Consider the following 15628-nt stretch of genomic DNA (forward strand, 5'->3'; position numbering starts at 1 on the left):
ATGATCTACATTTGATTTATAGAAAATCCTATAATAGGGTGCAAGTGTGATAGAAACAATTAAGTGCCTTGCTCTTGATACATGTGACTATCAGTCCTTGTAACTTGATTTTGAGTTTGAAAGATGTTTATGTAACAGTGTACAGGACATGACCCAGGTACTTGTGACTCGTACTTGACTGAAGACATGTTTTCTTTAAGTTGCAGAATAATGTAGTATGAAATTTGATCCTATTGAGAAGTATTGTGGTTATTACATTTATTATGTACACTTATTCCCATCTTTTAACTAATGACCTTCACCCCATGATCTGACAAGTCTGCAATCATAAAAGATCTAATTCAAAGGACTGAGGCAAAACTAATATGCATTTATTATTAATTCTTTTTTTTTTTCAGACAAAGCTCAGATCAATAGCAGACTTTTAAGTAACTGCCAGAACATAGTTTTCCACAAAATCTATTCAAATCTTTATATTTTATTAGCCCTATGAAGTTTTCAGTCTCTTGCAAGGTCATTCTAGGTGGTAGAATACATGCAGACACAAAAAATAAACAGCATGGCAGATTTCTACACTTCAGATGTACTAGAGCTCAAACAATATCTCCAAGATGGGGTGTTACATGTGCTTTAGTTCACAAGGTAGATCTGGTTAGATTAGGTGAACTTTCCATGGATTAACAAATCCTGAGGGGATCCAGGTTAGAATAGGTCCTCATGTAGTACCCCTTGCTTGTCGTAAGAGGCAACTAAATGGGGCGGTCCTTCGGATGAGATTGCAAAAACCGAGGCCCCATGTCACAGCAGGTGTGGAACGCATTGCTCAAAGGCCATAAGTGCCGAGTATAGGCTTAAATTTTGCAGCCCTTCACCAGCAATGGTGATATCTCCATATGAGTGAAATATTCTCAAGAGGGACGTTAAACAATATACAACCAACCATAAATTTGCATAGGTCATGAAAATAATTTCAGCTGTGAACACACCTTCACAAATATTACAAAAACTACAGACTTATTGTACAATTCAACTTTAAAATATGATCGGTTATATCCTGGTGGGTTGTAATCAAACTCAACCAAGCTCACCTACTTTGTGGGTCCTAGCTTTTTCTGTTAATTTTTATCTCTGCCATATAAGCATACCTTGTTTCTTGTATTGTTGTGACAACCCTTGATAACACAGTAATATATTTTAGGTCTAATACTTGTGCATGTATTTATTGTCTACACCAGAAGTATGGAGGGCTTAGCAAAGTTTGAAATCATGTGACCGCAGTGTGTAAATTAAGAATAAAACTGTGTTCCAGCAGTGAAGAGTCTGCTATTATGTGTAGCTCTAAGTTCTAACACTTGATGTAACATTTTTGTTTTTGTTTTTACTACTTGTACTGAGATTACTTAAACGTGCTTGATGAATAAGATAGAGCAATATTTTGTAGAGTACCATCCTATGAATGATGGCCTGGGCTCTGAGACCACAGAAGAGGTGGAGCCTCAGAAACAAAGGGTGATCTATGTCAACGCACCACAGCCTGTCAAATATTGCTACAACAAAATCAGGTAAACGTCATTCTGCTACAACAAAATCAGGTAAACGTCATTCTGCTACAATAAAATCAGGTAAACGTCATTCTGCTACAACAAAATCAGGTAAACGTCATTCTGCTACAACAAAATCAGGTAAACGTCATTCTGCTACAAAAAAATCTGGTGCACACTATTACCACTCGCCATTTTCACAGTATTGGTGATAATTCATACTTGCTAATGTTATAATGCATTCTACATCAAGATATATGATTAAACCCATAACAAATATGACCAAATATTGACCAAATGGTACCTTTAACAAATCCGATGATATATAACAGTCCCATGTTCTATTCAAAAAAAATATTCAAGATATACATCTGAAAAAAAAGGATATTTTGTGTTATGCTGTTGCAGCTCAAAAATGGCTTTATTTTCAAGCTTTTGTTCAAAGAGATTTATAGAAGAGGCTTTTGGTAATAGAAACCAGATCAGTGAGAAATTAATCCACTTTTACGTGCAATTTACTGTATGTAAATCGAAAAAATATTAGTGAAATAATGTTTAAATATGTGAAAATGCTTGTACGTTATGCAATTTTATAAAATTCCAATGTTTAAACTTACAAGTAAAAAAACTACATGTTAATTCATTATTTCAACTTTTGTTTTGCATTGAAAATTGAGTTGAATACTAAATGAAACATTATAGAAAAGTTAGAGAGGATTATTCAAAACTTGAAAAAATTACGCATTTTTCTCTAACTGGCATAAAAATGTCCCAAAAATTCTGTAGTGTCCGCAACATGTGAATATTTTGGAATGCCTGATGACTTACACTTCTATACTCTTACTGGTAAGAGGCAATACAGATATATTGTGTTTTGTAGTGTCCACAACCCTGTAGAGTCCGCAACGGCTTTTTTATTTCATAGATTTTTTAAAGAAAATGTATTATGATTTATCTTTATGATGAATATAACTATTCAAGTATTTACTTTAAACATGTAATGGATTAAAATATTGTAAAAATATATGTTCAAACTTAATTGGAATTTACACCCATAACATCTAGTGTATACATATTTAAAATCCTTCAATTTTCAGTCTAAAGTTACAAATTTCAAGTGAATTTTCACATATTTCAAACTGAAGTGGAAACTAATTAAACAAATATATGTCAAGATGTTAATTGTTTAATGATAAATCTAAATATATTCCAATTTAATTATGTTGTGGACACTACAGCAATGATATGTATTCCAAATTTCTTAAGTGTCTTAGACTAAAAGATTTCAATGAGCCACTAGCTAAGATGAGCACCCCAGAGAGGTTAATGAAATCAAGGGAGAATATAGAAGAAATAGGGTGAAATAAAAACAAACAAACAGTGAAGCTAAAGAAAGACAAAATAAGGGAAAGGAGAGAGAAGGAGAGAGAGATAGAGACAGACAGACAGAGAGAGAGGGAGGTAAAAAACAATCCCCAATTTCTTGCCACAAAAAGAGATTACATGAATGAAAAAATACAGACAGAAAGAAATCTTGAGAGAAAGTAAAGGTTGAAATTGAATATGAAATGCAAGAAAAGGTGAACACAAAAAATTTGAAAGAAAAGAACAACTTTAAAAAGGAAAAGAATTAAAACCAAAAAGGGCAGAGAAAGAAATGTTATTTGTGACAAACATAATTTTCAGATCATAGTTATTGACAAGGAGAAAGATGAGGTTGACCCCCACCCCCAAGTACTGCTGGATATCTGAATACAATTTCTGTTCACATGAAATACAGAAAGTAGATTCCTCCTGGGGAAACTAATGATAAAATTAGCATCATACTTTATGAGCCAATTTTATCCCCAAACAGTACCAATGACAAGTTATTTCATTCTTTTGATAATTAGTACTGTTTATATGCAAACATTATTTTGCAATCAACATTTAGTTCCAAGTTCAAGTTTGTTTGAATTTGAAAAAATAAATAAAAGAGTTGTTCATAAATTTATCCACAGTACTTGCAGTGTCTATGTTAGCATTAATTATCATTTCACTTTTATTTCATTACAATATTTCTGAAATAAGTGAATATAATAAAACATCTCTAATATTCTGTTCTTTAGATGATAAAGTTGGATAACTTGATTAAAAAAAACAAATGGTTAGTTTGAAAGATGACACTTCAAACTTGTATACACTTTATAATTGATATATAGGTATTATTTCCAAAAGTATCATTCTAGCCTCCCCCCTTTTCTTTATTTTCCCATCATATTATACCATTCACTAACATAGAAAACAAGTTAGAAGTTAAAGTTTTTAATTTACTTCATTCAAATCAAATTTGGATTCAATCAGAAATACTTCAGTATATTTGTAGTGTCCGCAACAATATAAAATCTGAGAGAAAACAAATAAGAGTCCTCAGTAAATTCTTTAATTTATGAAATTTACTCTATAAAATCACTCCTTACAACATGTTTAATAGAATGAACATCTGTGACACCATCAATAATTTTTGAAACTGCATAACAATATACAATGAGGAAAAATTAATGGTCAATGTTATATGGTAATTCCCATCTTAAAAAAACTCCATTCTACAACTTTTCATATCTAATTTTCCAGAGTTGATCCTATGGCACGTGAATTAGTCGAGAAAGAAACATTTATCAACATTGATTTTGAAATAAATGACAATATATTAGATATGTAATGTAGGATAACCTGTAGTGTCCGCAACAAGAATATCTATTTATTTTCAAAATTTAAGAAGAGTGAAATGAAAACATACAGAATATTATGATAGATTTATTTGAATTTAGGAATATTCAATGTCATTTTCACATGATAATCATATAGGTCTTATGAGTATTTGTAAATGTAAATAAACCTAAAAGATTGGAGACAAATTGGGCAAAAATATTAGTAGGACATTTATATGAAAAATTTTCTTGTTTTCAAAGAAAACCATAAAATTTTCTTTTTAATTTACTTCTTTCTGCTACATAGTCCAAACCAATAAGAAATTTGGCCATGAACATTATCTTTGCATAAGTTTACTAGTTGTAACAGGTGTAATTTAGTGTCCGCAACACAGGTTCTTTTCGCACTTTCTAGGCAACAAGTCAAAAATGTGCTATGTGGATTTTTATTTTTTGCTCCAAGTGCAACATAATTTGCACAAATACTGTGAAAATGGCGACTACAACAAAATCAGGTTCAAGCACTGCTACAACAAAATTAGGTTCAAGCACTGCTACAACAAAATCAGGTTCAAGCACTGCTACAACAAAATCGAGTACAAATAGTGCTACAACAATTGATTGATTGATTGTTTGCTGTTTTCCGCCACACTCAACAATTTTTCAGTTATCTGATGGCACCCAGTTTTTAGCTCACCTGAGCTGAAAGCTCAAGTGAGCTTTTCTGATCGCCTGTTGTCCGCCGTCTGTCCATCCGTCTGTCTGTAAACTTTTTACATTTTCAACTTCTTCTCCAGAACCATTGGGCCAATTTCAACCAAACTTGGCCAAAAGCATCCTTGGGTGAAGGGCTTTCAAGTTTGTTCAAATGAAGGGCCATGTCCCTTTCAAAGGGGAGATAATCACAAAAACGCAAAAATAGGGTGGGGTCATTTAAAAATCTTCTTCTCAAGAACCACTGGGCCAGAAGAGCTGAAATTTACAGGAAAGCTTCCTGACATAGTGTAGATTCTAGTTTGTACAAATCATGGCCCCCGGGGGTTGGATGGGGCCACAATAGGGGATCAAAGTTTTACATACAAATATATAGGATAAATCTTTAAAAATCTTCTCAAGAACTACTGAGCCAGAAAAGCTAATATTTACCTGAAAACTTCCTGATATAATGCAGATTCAAGTTTGTTAAAATCATGGCCCCAGGGGATTGGATGGGAGCACAATAGGGGATCAAAGTTTTGCATACAAATATGTAGGGAAAATCTTCAAAAATCTTCTTCTCAAGAACCATTGGGCCAAAGAATTTGACATTTAGATGAAAGCTTTCTGATATAGTGTAGATTCAAGTTTGCAAAAATCATGGCCTCCATGGGTAGTAGGGGTGCAACGATACGCTTACCTCACGATACGATACCTATCACGATACAGACCTCTCGATACGATACGTATCGCGATACACAGAAGATACTAAGAATAATAACCAATTACATTGATTTTGGTATCATTTAATATCTCTTTAAAGCTGCATATTTTTCTGTCCTGAATGGGTGCTTGTATTTCGGTTCCAGTGTTGATAACATTTGTTTGAACCCCCTCACTCTCAATAATCGAATATGGCCGCATGTCCATTGCAATGAATATTTCAATTGAACGTGATATATTCATTGACTGGGGCGAGTTTATTGGCATCTTAACTTTCATAGCATCTTGCAGGCGCATTTGTGAATGTGTAGGAACCTTCTTCCGAGTGACAGACAAATCGATGCAGGGGTGATGCCTTATCATGTGTGTTGCCATGTTCGAAGTGTTCCCCGATTTGTACGACACATCAGAAAAACAGTGCTTGCAAGTTGTAACATTGGAAACAGGGACTTGCTTACTGTTTTCTGTTTTTCGGAAACCGAAGTGCTCCCATATGGAAGATTTATGGCTTGCTGAATTAATTCAACAATACCACGTTTTCCACTATCGGAAGCCATTTTTACAACGTAAATTTAGAACCAAAGCGGACGATTCCTATAAATCCGGACCGAGAATACTGAACCGCGGTACAGTATGGCGTATCGAGAATCGAACCGTAGCATAATATTACCACGATATACCGTCTCACGGTTTATCGTTGCACCCTTAATGGGTAGGTTGGGGCCATAATAGGGACTAAGGTTTTACATGCAAATATATATGGAAAGTCTTCAGATATGGTCCAAGGTGACTCAGGTGAGTGATGTGGCCCATGGGCCTCTTGTTTATTGGTGGAAGAGAGAACCCAGATACAATGTACCTGGGAAGACACCACCGACCTTCCGAAAGTAAACTGGGAAACTTTCTCACTTACCGGCGCGAGCAGTATTCGAACCCGACAGAGGCTACAACAAAATCAGGTACAAGTACTGCTACAACAAAAAAGTTTGAATACTGTGCAGCAAAATCAGGTTCAAATTCAAATGTATCGCAATCATGGTCAGGTACTATTATAATAAAATGTGAATACTTAGATACATAATCATTAGAGAATTAATGTTGTAAGAAACAAGGAAAGAAATCTGCTTTATGCAGGACAAGGAAGTTATGGAAAGTTGAAGAGCTTTTTGAAGAAGTACTTGGTGTTATAGCAGAGACTGCAAATATTCCTGAAGGCAGTGACATAGAGGAAAGACTGTTGATACACTTCCACCATAGCAACAGAGGAGGTGAACAGAGCTATAAAAAATTGATTAAAGAGTCGAAAGTGCCCTAGGGTAGATAACAACAACCCTGAATCATCAAACGGAAGTATGACAAGCTCCATACATAAGCTAAAGATGTTCAACAGAATCATACATGAATTAGAAATTCCTGCACATAGGATGAGATCATTGATAGTTACCATTCAAAAACAAAAAATGATGTGGATATTATTAGGGAATATCACTGCTCTCTGTGTCATCCAAAGTACATGTATTTTTTAATATTTTTGACAGAATAAGGGCAAGTGTAGAAGGTAAACTATAGGGAGCAAGTCATTAATTTAGAAAACATAGAACAATGCTCCTATATACATAATCTTCATAGACTTCAAGAAGGCCTTTTTCATCAACACCACAAAGCAAATGTATAAATGAATTACAAGGTGTATAATAAATGATAGGAAAACAACAGAATGGTTTGGAGTGAAGAAAGGTGTAAGACAGGGTTGTGTTATGGTAGGCTTCCTTTTCTTAATTATCATAGACTGAATAATGAAAAATACCAATGATAAAAATTGAGGAATTCAATGGACATTTACATTGATAACTCTTAAAGATTTAGAGTACTGTATGCAGATGATTTAGTGATGACACCCAGTACTCACTGTTACAGGAAAACTAAGACCACGAGATTGAATTGCAAAAACAAAGAAATAAAGAAAGATGAAGATGTAGGGTCAGTCTTATAAACACCTTAGAGCAACACTAGAAAAGACCAGAGGAGCTGAAAAGGATTAACAAACAACTGGTTCCTGTGAGAACACACTATAACAACTGTGAAAATCCTCCAATTACAGTGGAAAGACCAAGCTGAGAATATTCAACTTAAATGTGATGGCAGTCCTGGTATATTGCCCAGAGAAGTGGAGAGTAACGGACAAGGATGATGAAAGGCTTGACACATCCCAAAGGTTGAAGAAAATACTGAAGATACAGTGTCAGAAAAAATTACCAGCCGGGAGAATCCAGTCCACTCCACCATTTGCATTTGATTATATGCATCAAAGTTTGGGAGGCTTGATAGATATTAATAGTTTAATATCTTAAACCCCCTTTTGTGACCTGCTTTGGTCTATGGCTACATGTGAGCTAAAATCATTTATCAAACTGCAAATATAACTTAGCTAGTATATATATATATATATATATGTGTATTTGATGATGCAACTGGTTGCACCAGTATTAACTAACGATATGTCTCTTTACAGTAGCTAAGCTTATCTTTTCTACAAAAAGCATGAAGCCACAAATCATTTTTCTTCACTGTGTCTTATCGTTTGCAGTGCATGCAGCTCCTTTTTATGATTTCCATCCAAGTTCTTTTCTTGAGCACAGAAAATCATGATCAGATGGTGCCCTCCCTTTCGGAGTGGTGATCACTGTCCTATATTTCTTTGAAATCCTGGATCTGTGTTTTGGTTTTACTCTCCATGGACAGTTGAAACAGAGAAAGAATTTGGGACTACTTCTTGACATATCTGAAATATTTATTTCATATAATTGAAATACAATTTGGGTTGGATGAAAATCTTATCTTCATGTTAAAACCCATTAGCCTAGGTTATTTTTCCTAAAATCTAATTATAAATCAATTAACTTGTTAATTAATGCTTCGTGAATCAATAAATAAATTGTATTAAAAAACTTGGGTTTTTTTTTTCTTCACTAACTGAAAATGTGTATCTTCAAATGTTTTGTTGATTAATGTCAGTGTGAAATATAGAGGGGGTATGGGGTTTACAACAATGTATATTACATGGTTAATTTAATTCTATATATAGTCCATAAGAGCCTGAAATCTCCCAACTCGGATCTGTTTAATGGACCCTTCCAATGTCCTTTTTTAAGGAAAAAGTAAACCCTTTTCATAATCCAGAAAGAAAACTGGTGCAAAAACCATGCACATCTGCATACATGAAATAATATAGATAATAGAAAAATTATCAGTAGTATTGTAATACATTTTTGGGGTGGGTGGGGTGAATTTTGCTGTTTCACCTTTACAGATGGTTTTTTTTTTCTTCTAACATTTAAAACATGTCTTTTCAATATCAATTTTGTCTATAGCACAAAATTAAAATTCTAAAATCAATTAAAGCGTTTAAATTGATATATAAATAAAACAAAACGAAAGAAAAAAACTAAGATCCACCACTAGTAAGCTATGTTTTCCATTTAGAGTTCTTGCCCTTCAATCAAAAAAAGTAAATAAATATAATTAAGTGAATACTTTACATTCAACACAAGTTATGGCAAATATTATTTAACAAGATATACTTTGATATGTATTTAAATTGACCGACTTCATTACAAACAATCTCTGTGTGTGTTTTTGTAGGTTTCTTTCCAAGTATATACAAGGGACTTATGCATTTACAAACTTAAATGGTTGAAATTGAAAACAAAACGGTAGTTACTTTGCCTGTGTTTGATGTATGAATATTGTGCGTTCAAATTCTCAAGCACAAATGTAAAATGGATATGCTAACAGCCGTGTTTGAAATCGCCGTAATATGTGGACATTTGTTAGTGTATGACATTGCTACAACTTTACAGTTACGATAGACAGACTTCATATTTTATAAGAAACAGTGAACTGTATAATAAACGTACAAAATTTGTAAAATTGTGAGAACCATTGGACAAATTCATACGATAGAACATACTGTCTGTACATATATCGCACATCTCCATGCGTAATACATGTGTATATCCTGGGCCTGTGTAATTGAAATGTTTACTGGGGTATTCCGTATATGGCCGTATAAGTTTGTACTGTACGTTTGATTTTATTTAATAAATATATAACAACATAAAAACTCACCTCTTTGCTGTTTCTTTTTGAGTTGTATCAACTGCGTTAGATGTATGTATTGACTTCTTTGGAATCTGACGTTTCCAGACGACACTTTTGTTATTATTATTTTTTTTTTTCCACATGGCCACATTGATTAAGAGTAATTTTTTTTTTAATGGAAAGTGTTAATCTAACTCTGCATTTTAATTTTATTTTACAAAATTGAGTCGTGAGTAATGCGGCCCATGTGAATTTTTAGACTGAAGTTGGCAAATTTATACGATTTTCCCGGAAAACGTCAAACTGTGGTAGGTTTGGGCATTTACTTGAGTGCTTCAAACATCCGGTGTGAGGAAATGATTGCGCAATACAACTTGGCTCAGGTTATGGATAAAAAATATCCTCTTGGATTTATTCTAAAGTGTTCTTTAATTTTTCCAAAATTGATAGGCCAAAAATGGCATATTGTGGGTCAAATTCTTTGTGTATCATTCAGTGCTTGTTAATAATAAATTTGTAATATTTAACTAGCAGATGAAAAAATGGTTGCCTACAAATTAGCATCATATTGTTAAAAAAAACTATATAGATGTCCCAGAGAAAGGGGAAAGGGTCCAACACCTCCCCCCCCCTCCCCCCCCCCCCTCTAAATCTGCTAATGTGGTATTATATATATTTCTGCACTGATAGAACACTTGTACAAGTTCACTCCTAGTGAATTAATTACATTTATTTATTTATTTATAGCACAGCCAAATACAGTATTTTGACCTTCCTCCCAAAGTTCCTGTTCGAACAGTTCAGAAAATATGCCAACATTTTCTTCCTTTTTATATCATTACTGCAGGTAAGCAGATTAAGTTATGTGTTCATCACATTCAGACTGAGTCAAGTTTTCAGATCAAAGTAGAAACTGACCCAAGTTTTCTTCACAAGAAAGATGGTAAATCAAGTTTTCATCTCAAAAACGAGAGACCGACTCAAATTTTTTTTTACAAAAACTGAAAATAATGTAGATTGTAAGACTGTCTCTGTGTTAAACAGTTTGTACTGTAAATGTAGGATTGTCTCCGTGGTAAACAGTTTGTACTGTAAATGTAGGATTTTGTCTGTGTTAAACAGTTTGTACTGTAAATGTAGGATTGTCTCCATGTTAAACAGTTTGTACTGTAAATGTAAGACTGTCTCTGTGTTAAACAGTTTGTACTGTAAATGTAGGATTGTGTCTGTGTTAAACAGTTTGTACTGTAAATGTAGTATTGTCTCGGTGTTAAACAGTTTGTACTGTAAATGTAGGATTGTGTCTGTGTTAAACAGTTTGTACTGTAAATGTAAGACTGTCTCTGTGTTAAACAGTTTGTACTGTAAATGTAAGACTGTCTCTGTGTTAAACAGTTTGTACTGTAAATGTAAGACTGTCTCTGTGTTAAACAGTTTGTACTGTAAATGTAGGATTGTGTCTGTGGTAAACAGTTTGTACTGTAAATGTAGGATTGTGTCTGTGTTAAACAGTTTGTACTGTAAATGTAAGACTGTCTCTGTGTTAAACAGTTTGTACTGTAAATGTAGGATTGTGTCTGGTAAACAGTTTGTACTGTAAATGTAGGATTGTCTCTGTGTTAAACAGTTTGTACTGTAAATGTAGGATTGTGTCTGTGGTAAGCAGTTTGTACTGTAAATGTAGGATTGTGTGTGGTAAACAGTTTGTACTGTAAATGTAGGATTGTGTCTGTGGTAAACAGTTTGTACTGTAAATGTAAGACTGTCTCTGTGTTAAACAGTTTGTACTGTAAATGTAAGACTGTCTCTGTGTTAAACAGTTTGTACTGTAAATGTAGGATTGTCTCTGTGTTAAACAGTTTGTACTGTAAATGTAGGATTGTATCTGTGTTAAACAGTTTGTACTGTAAATGTAGGATTGTCTCTGTGTTAAACAGTTTGTACTGTAAATGTAGGATTGTGTCTGTGGTAAGCAGTTTGTACTGTAAATGTAGGATTGTGTGTGGTAAACAGTTTGTACTGTAAATGTAGGATTGTGTCTGTGGTAAACAGTTTGTACTGTAAATGTAAGACTGTCTCTGTGTTAAACAGTTTGTACTGTAAATGTAAGACTGTCTCTGTGTTAAACAGTTTGTACTGTAAATGTAGGATTGTCTCTGTGTTAAACAGTTTGTACTGTAAATGTAGGATTGTATCTGTGTTAAACAGTTTGTACTGTAAATGTAGGATTGTCTCTGTGTTAAACAGTTTGTACTGTAAATATAGGATTGTCTTTGTGTTAAACAGTTTGTACTGTAAATGTAGGATTGTGTCGGTGGTAAACAGTTTGTACTGTAAATGTAGGATTGTCTCTGTGTTAAACAGTTTGTACTGTAAATGTAGGATTGTGTCTGTGGTAAACAGTTTGTACTGTAAATGTAGGATTGTGTCTGTGGTAAACAATTTGTACTGTAAATGTAGGATTGTCTACGTGTTAAACAGTTTGTACTGTAAATGTAAGACTGTCTCTGTGTTAAATAGTTTGTACTGTAAATGTAAGACTGTCTCTGTGTTAAACAGTTTGTACTGTAAATGTAAGACTGTCTCTGTGTTAAACAGTTTGTACTGTAAATGTAGGATTGTGTCTGTTGTAAACAGTTTGTACTGTAAATGTAGGATTGTGTCTGTGGTAAACAGTTTGTACTGTAAATGTAGGATTGTGTTTGTGGTAAACAGTTTGTACTGTAAATGTAGGATTGTGTCTGTGGTAAACAGTTTGTACTGTAAATGTAGGATTGTCTCCGTGTTAAACAGTTTGTACTGTAAATTTATAATTTTATTGTATTTGAAGTGTTCATTTGATTTCTGACCATTTTAGCAAATTCCCACCGTGTCCCCCACTGGGCGGTACACCACAGCGGTGCCTCTACTGGTCATCCTCAGTATCTCAGCGGTCAAAGAAATCATTGAGGACTTTGTAAGTGGTGCTCAGTACATTAAATCTTGGCATATAAAATGAGGGATGTATGCATTTGTTTGATACTTTTCCTAATCATTTTCTGTCATAAAAAGCATGATTTTTGCAGTTTCATTTTTCTTATAGAAAAGACACAGACAGGATGCTGAAGTTAACAACAGAGAAGTGTTAGGTAAGATTTAAAAGCAGTTCCTGGTGAGTATTATGTTCCAGAACTTCATCATGTTCCACTACCTCATAATGTTCCACTACCTCATCATGTTCCACTACCTCATCATGTTCCACAACCTCATCATGTTCCACTACCTCATCATGTACCACAACCTCATCATGTACCACAACCTCATCATCATGTTCCACAATCTCATAATGTTCCACTACCTCATCATGTTCCACTACCTCATCATGTTCCACTACCTCATCATGTTCCATGACCTCATAATGTTCCACTACCTCATCATGTTCCACTACCTCATCATGTTCCGTGACCTCATCATGTTCCACAACCTCATCATGTTCCAGTACCTCATCATGTTCCACAACCTCATCATGTTCCAGTACCACGACCTCATCATCATGTTCCACAATCTCATCATGTTCCATGACCTCATCAGGTTCCACAACCTCATCATCATGTACCACAACCTCATCATGTACTAGTACCATGACCTCTTCATGCTCCATGACCTCGTCAGGTTCCACAACTCATCATGTTCCACGGCCTCATCATGTTCCATGACCTCATTCTGTTTCATGGCCTCATCATGTTCCATGACCTCATTCTGTTACAAAATTGTTTAGTTCCTGTCAACTTCTATATTGATTAACTTCAAGCATACCGATCCAAAGTTTTAATGATAATTAGAATAATTAGATAAATGTATGTAAAAAAGAAAAATGCCGTTTTTGATGCCCTTCTTTGTAGTATTATATACTGGAATTTATGATCCTTTCATTTGTAGTTTTACGTAATGGAATTTGGACAAAGGTCCACTGGATGGATGTCCTTGTGGGTGACCTTGTCAAGGTCACAAGTGGTCAGTTCTTCCCAGCTGACCTTATATTGTTATCATCTAGGTATGTTACATCTAGTAATGCAATATCTGTTAATGGAATGAAGCAAATGATACAGACAATCGTGTTCATTTATACTGAGCACGGAATGAAAGCAAGAAATGATACAGACAATCGTGTACATTTATACTGAGCACGGAATGAAAGCAAGAAATGATACAGACAATCGTGTACATTTATACTGAGCACGGAATGAAAGCAAGAAATGATACAGACAATCGTGTACATTTATACTGAGCACGGAATGAAAGCAATAAATGATACAGACAATCGTGTACATTTATACTGAGCACGGGATGAAAGCAAGAAATGATACAGACAATCGTGTACATTTATACTGAGCACGGGATGAAAGCAGTAAATGATACAGACAATCGTGTACATTTATACTGAGCATGGGATGAAAGCAATAAATGATACAGACAATCGTGTACATTTATACTGAGCACGGGATGAAAGCAATAAATGATACAGACAATCGTGTACATTTATACTGAGCACGGGATGAAAGCAATAAATGATACAGACAATCGTGTACATTTATACTGAGCACGGGATGTAAGCAAGAAATGCACTGATTGGTTGTATGTTTCTCTTAACAGTGAACCACAAGCAATGTGTTATATAGAAACTTCTAATCTCGATGGGGAAACAAATCTCAAAATCAGACAGGTACGAATTCTATTGATACAGTAAAACATGGCTACAGTGAACATGTTTATAATGAATTCACACTTACAGCAAACTGATTTTTAATCCCCTGTAGTTTTAAAGCATATTATGAACTTATTGGAATGGATATATAGCGAATCAAAATTGTTTATCCCCAGCACTTCTGTATAATCATGTTTTACTGTATACAGCTGACTAATGTTGTGTGGTTTGTTGTAAGGGTTGTAGTAAAATCCAAGTTTTTACCAACCGTATATTGTGATAAACTTGATTATAAAAGTTGTAATTTGATTGGAGTTATGATAGCTGTAACCCTGTAATTGTAATGAAGTGATTTAACTGTATGATTTCCCTTACATACAGGGCCTACCTCAGACCTCCAAACTTCTGACCCACAGTGACCTATTAGATCTCTCGGGTACAGTGGAATGTGAGCTGCCAAACCGACATCTGTACGATTTTGTGGGCAACATCAGGCCCTCAGGGAGAATGTAAGTCTTGTAGTGGTCTGTCCTGTTAATGTTTTACCACATTGAAGATGTTTTTTAAGTAGTCATTAGCTTAGAGTCATCCAAGTGGTCAAATTCAGTGTTGTGGTGCAGTAGCATGAAACTGATACTTGTAAATGTGTTTTACTGGGACAGAAAATGCTACATGTTAATAGTCTCCAGGCATTCAATTCCCATAGACGCACTCAGTATTTATTAATATTTATTGATTATTCCTTATTGGTTAATGGTGTGGATTACTGCTATAGTCCACAACAAATACCTCCCTTTGTTTCATGGCACTTGAACTGTTTCCTTTACAGGGCCATTCCTCTGGGACCAGACCAACTCTTACTCCGAGGGGCCATGCTCAGAAACACCAAGTGGATATTTGGTAGGAGATGTTGCGATCTGTCGTTCAATTCAATCTAAGATGAAAATTATGACTTTATCTCTATTATCATTTTTAAGATAATGATTTTAATAAAAACCTTTAATTGACAGGAATTGTCATTTACACTGGCCATGACAGTAAACTAATGCTGAACTCCACATCAGCACCACTAAAGAGGTCTCATGTAGAGAAAGCTACTAACATACAGGTTTGGACAAAATCTAATTACTGGACAAAATCTAATTACTAGACAAAATCTAATTACTGAACAAAACCTAATTACTGGACAAAAT

The 15628-nt window shown here is 34.5% G+C and overlaps 1 protein-coding gene across 7 annotated transcripts in view; it reads left to right on the plus strand.

Moving 5' to 3' along the window:
* The window catches only part of LOC125679789 (phospholipid-transporting ATPase IA-like), a 67272-nt gene that overhangs the window by 12541 nt on the left and 39103 nt on the right, over window positions 1-15628 (plus strand). For all 7 annotated transcript variants that reach the window (XM_056156416.1, XM_056156415.1, XM_056156418.1 and 4 more), the window contains 9 exons: window positions 1442-1562; window positions 10499-10598; window positions 12609-12707; window positions 12834-12879; window positions 13670-13784; window positions 14384-14453; window positions 14817-14944; window positions 15265-15335; window positions 15446-15543. In XM_056156416.1, coding sequence (XP_056012391.1) covers window positions 1442-1562; window positions 10499-10598; window positions 12609-12707; window positions 12834-12879; window positions 13670-13784; window positions 14384-14453; window positions 14817-14944; window positions 15265-15335; window positions 15446-15543 — 848 coding nt within the window. The remainder of the gene's footprint in view (window positions 1-1441; window positions 1563-10498; window positions 10599-12608; window positions 12708-12833; window positions 12880-13669; window positions 13785-14383; window positions 14454-14816; window positions 14945-15264; window positions 15336-15445; window positions 15544-15628) is intronic.

The sequence above is a fragment of the Ostrea edulis genome, chromosome 2 (assembly GCF_947568905.1).
Source record: "Ostrea edulis chromosome 2, xbOstEdul1.1, whole genome shotgun sequence".
NCBI lineage: Eukaryota > Metazoa > Mollusca > Bivalvia > Ostreida > Ostreidae > Ostrea > Ostrea edulis.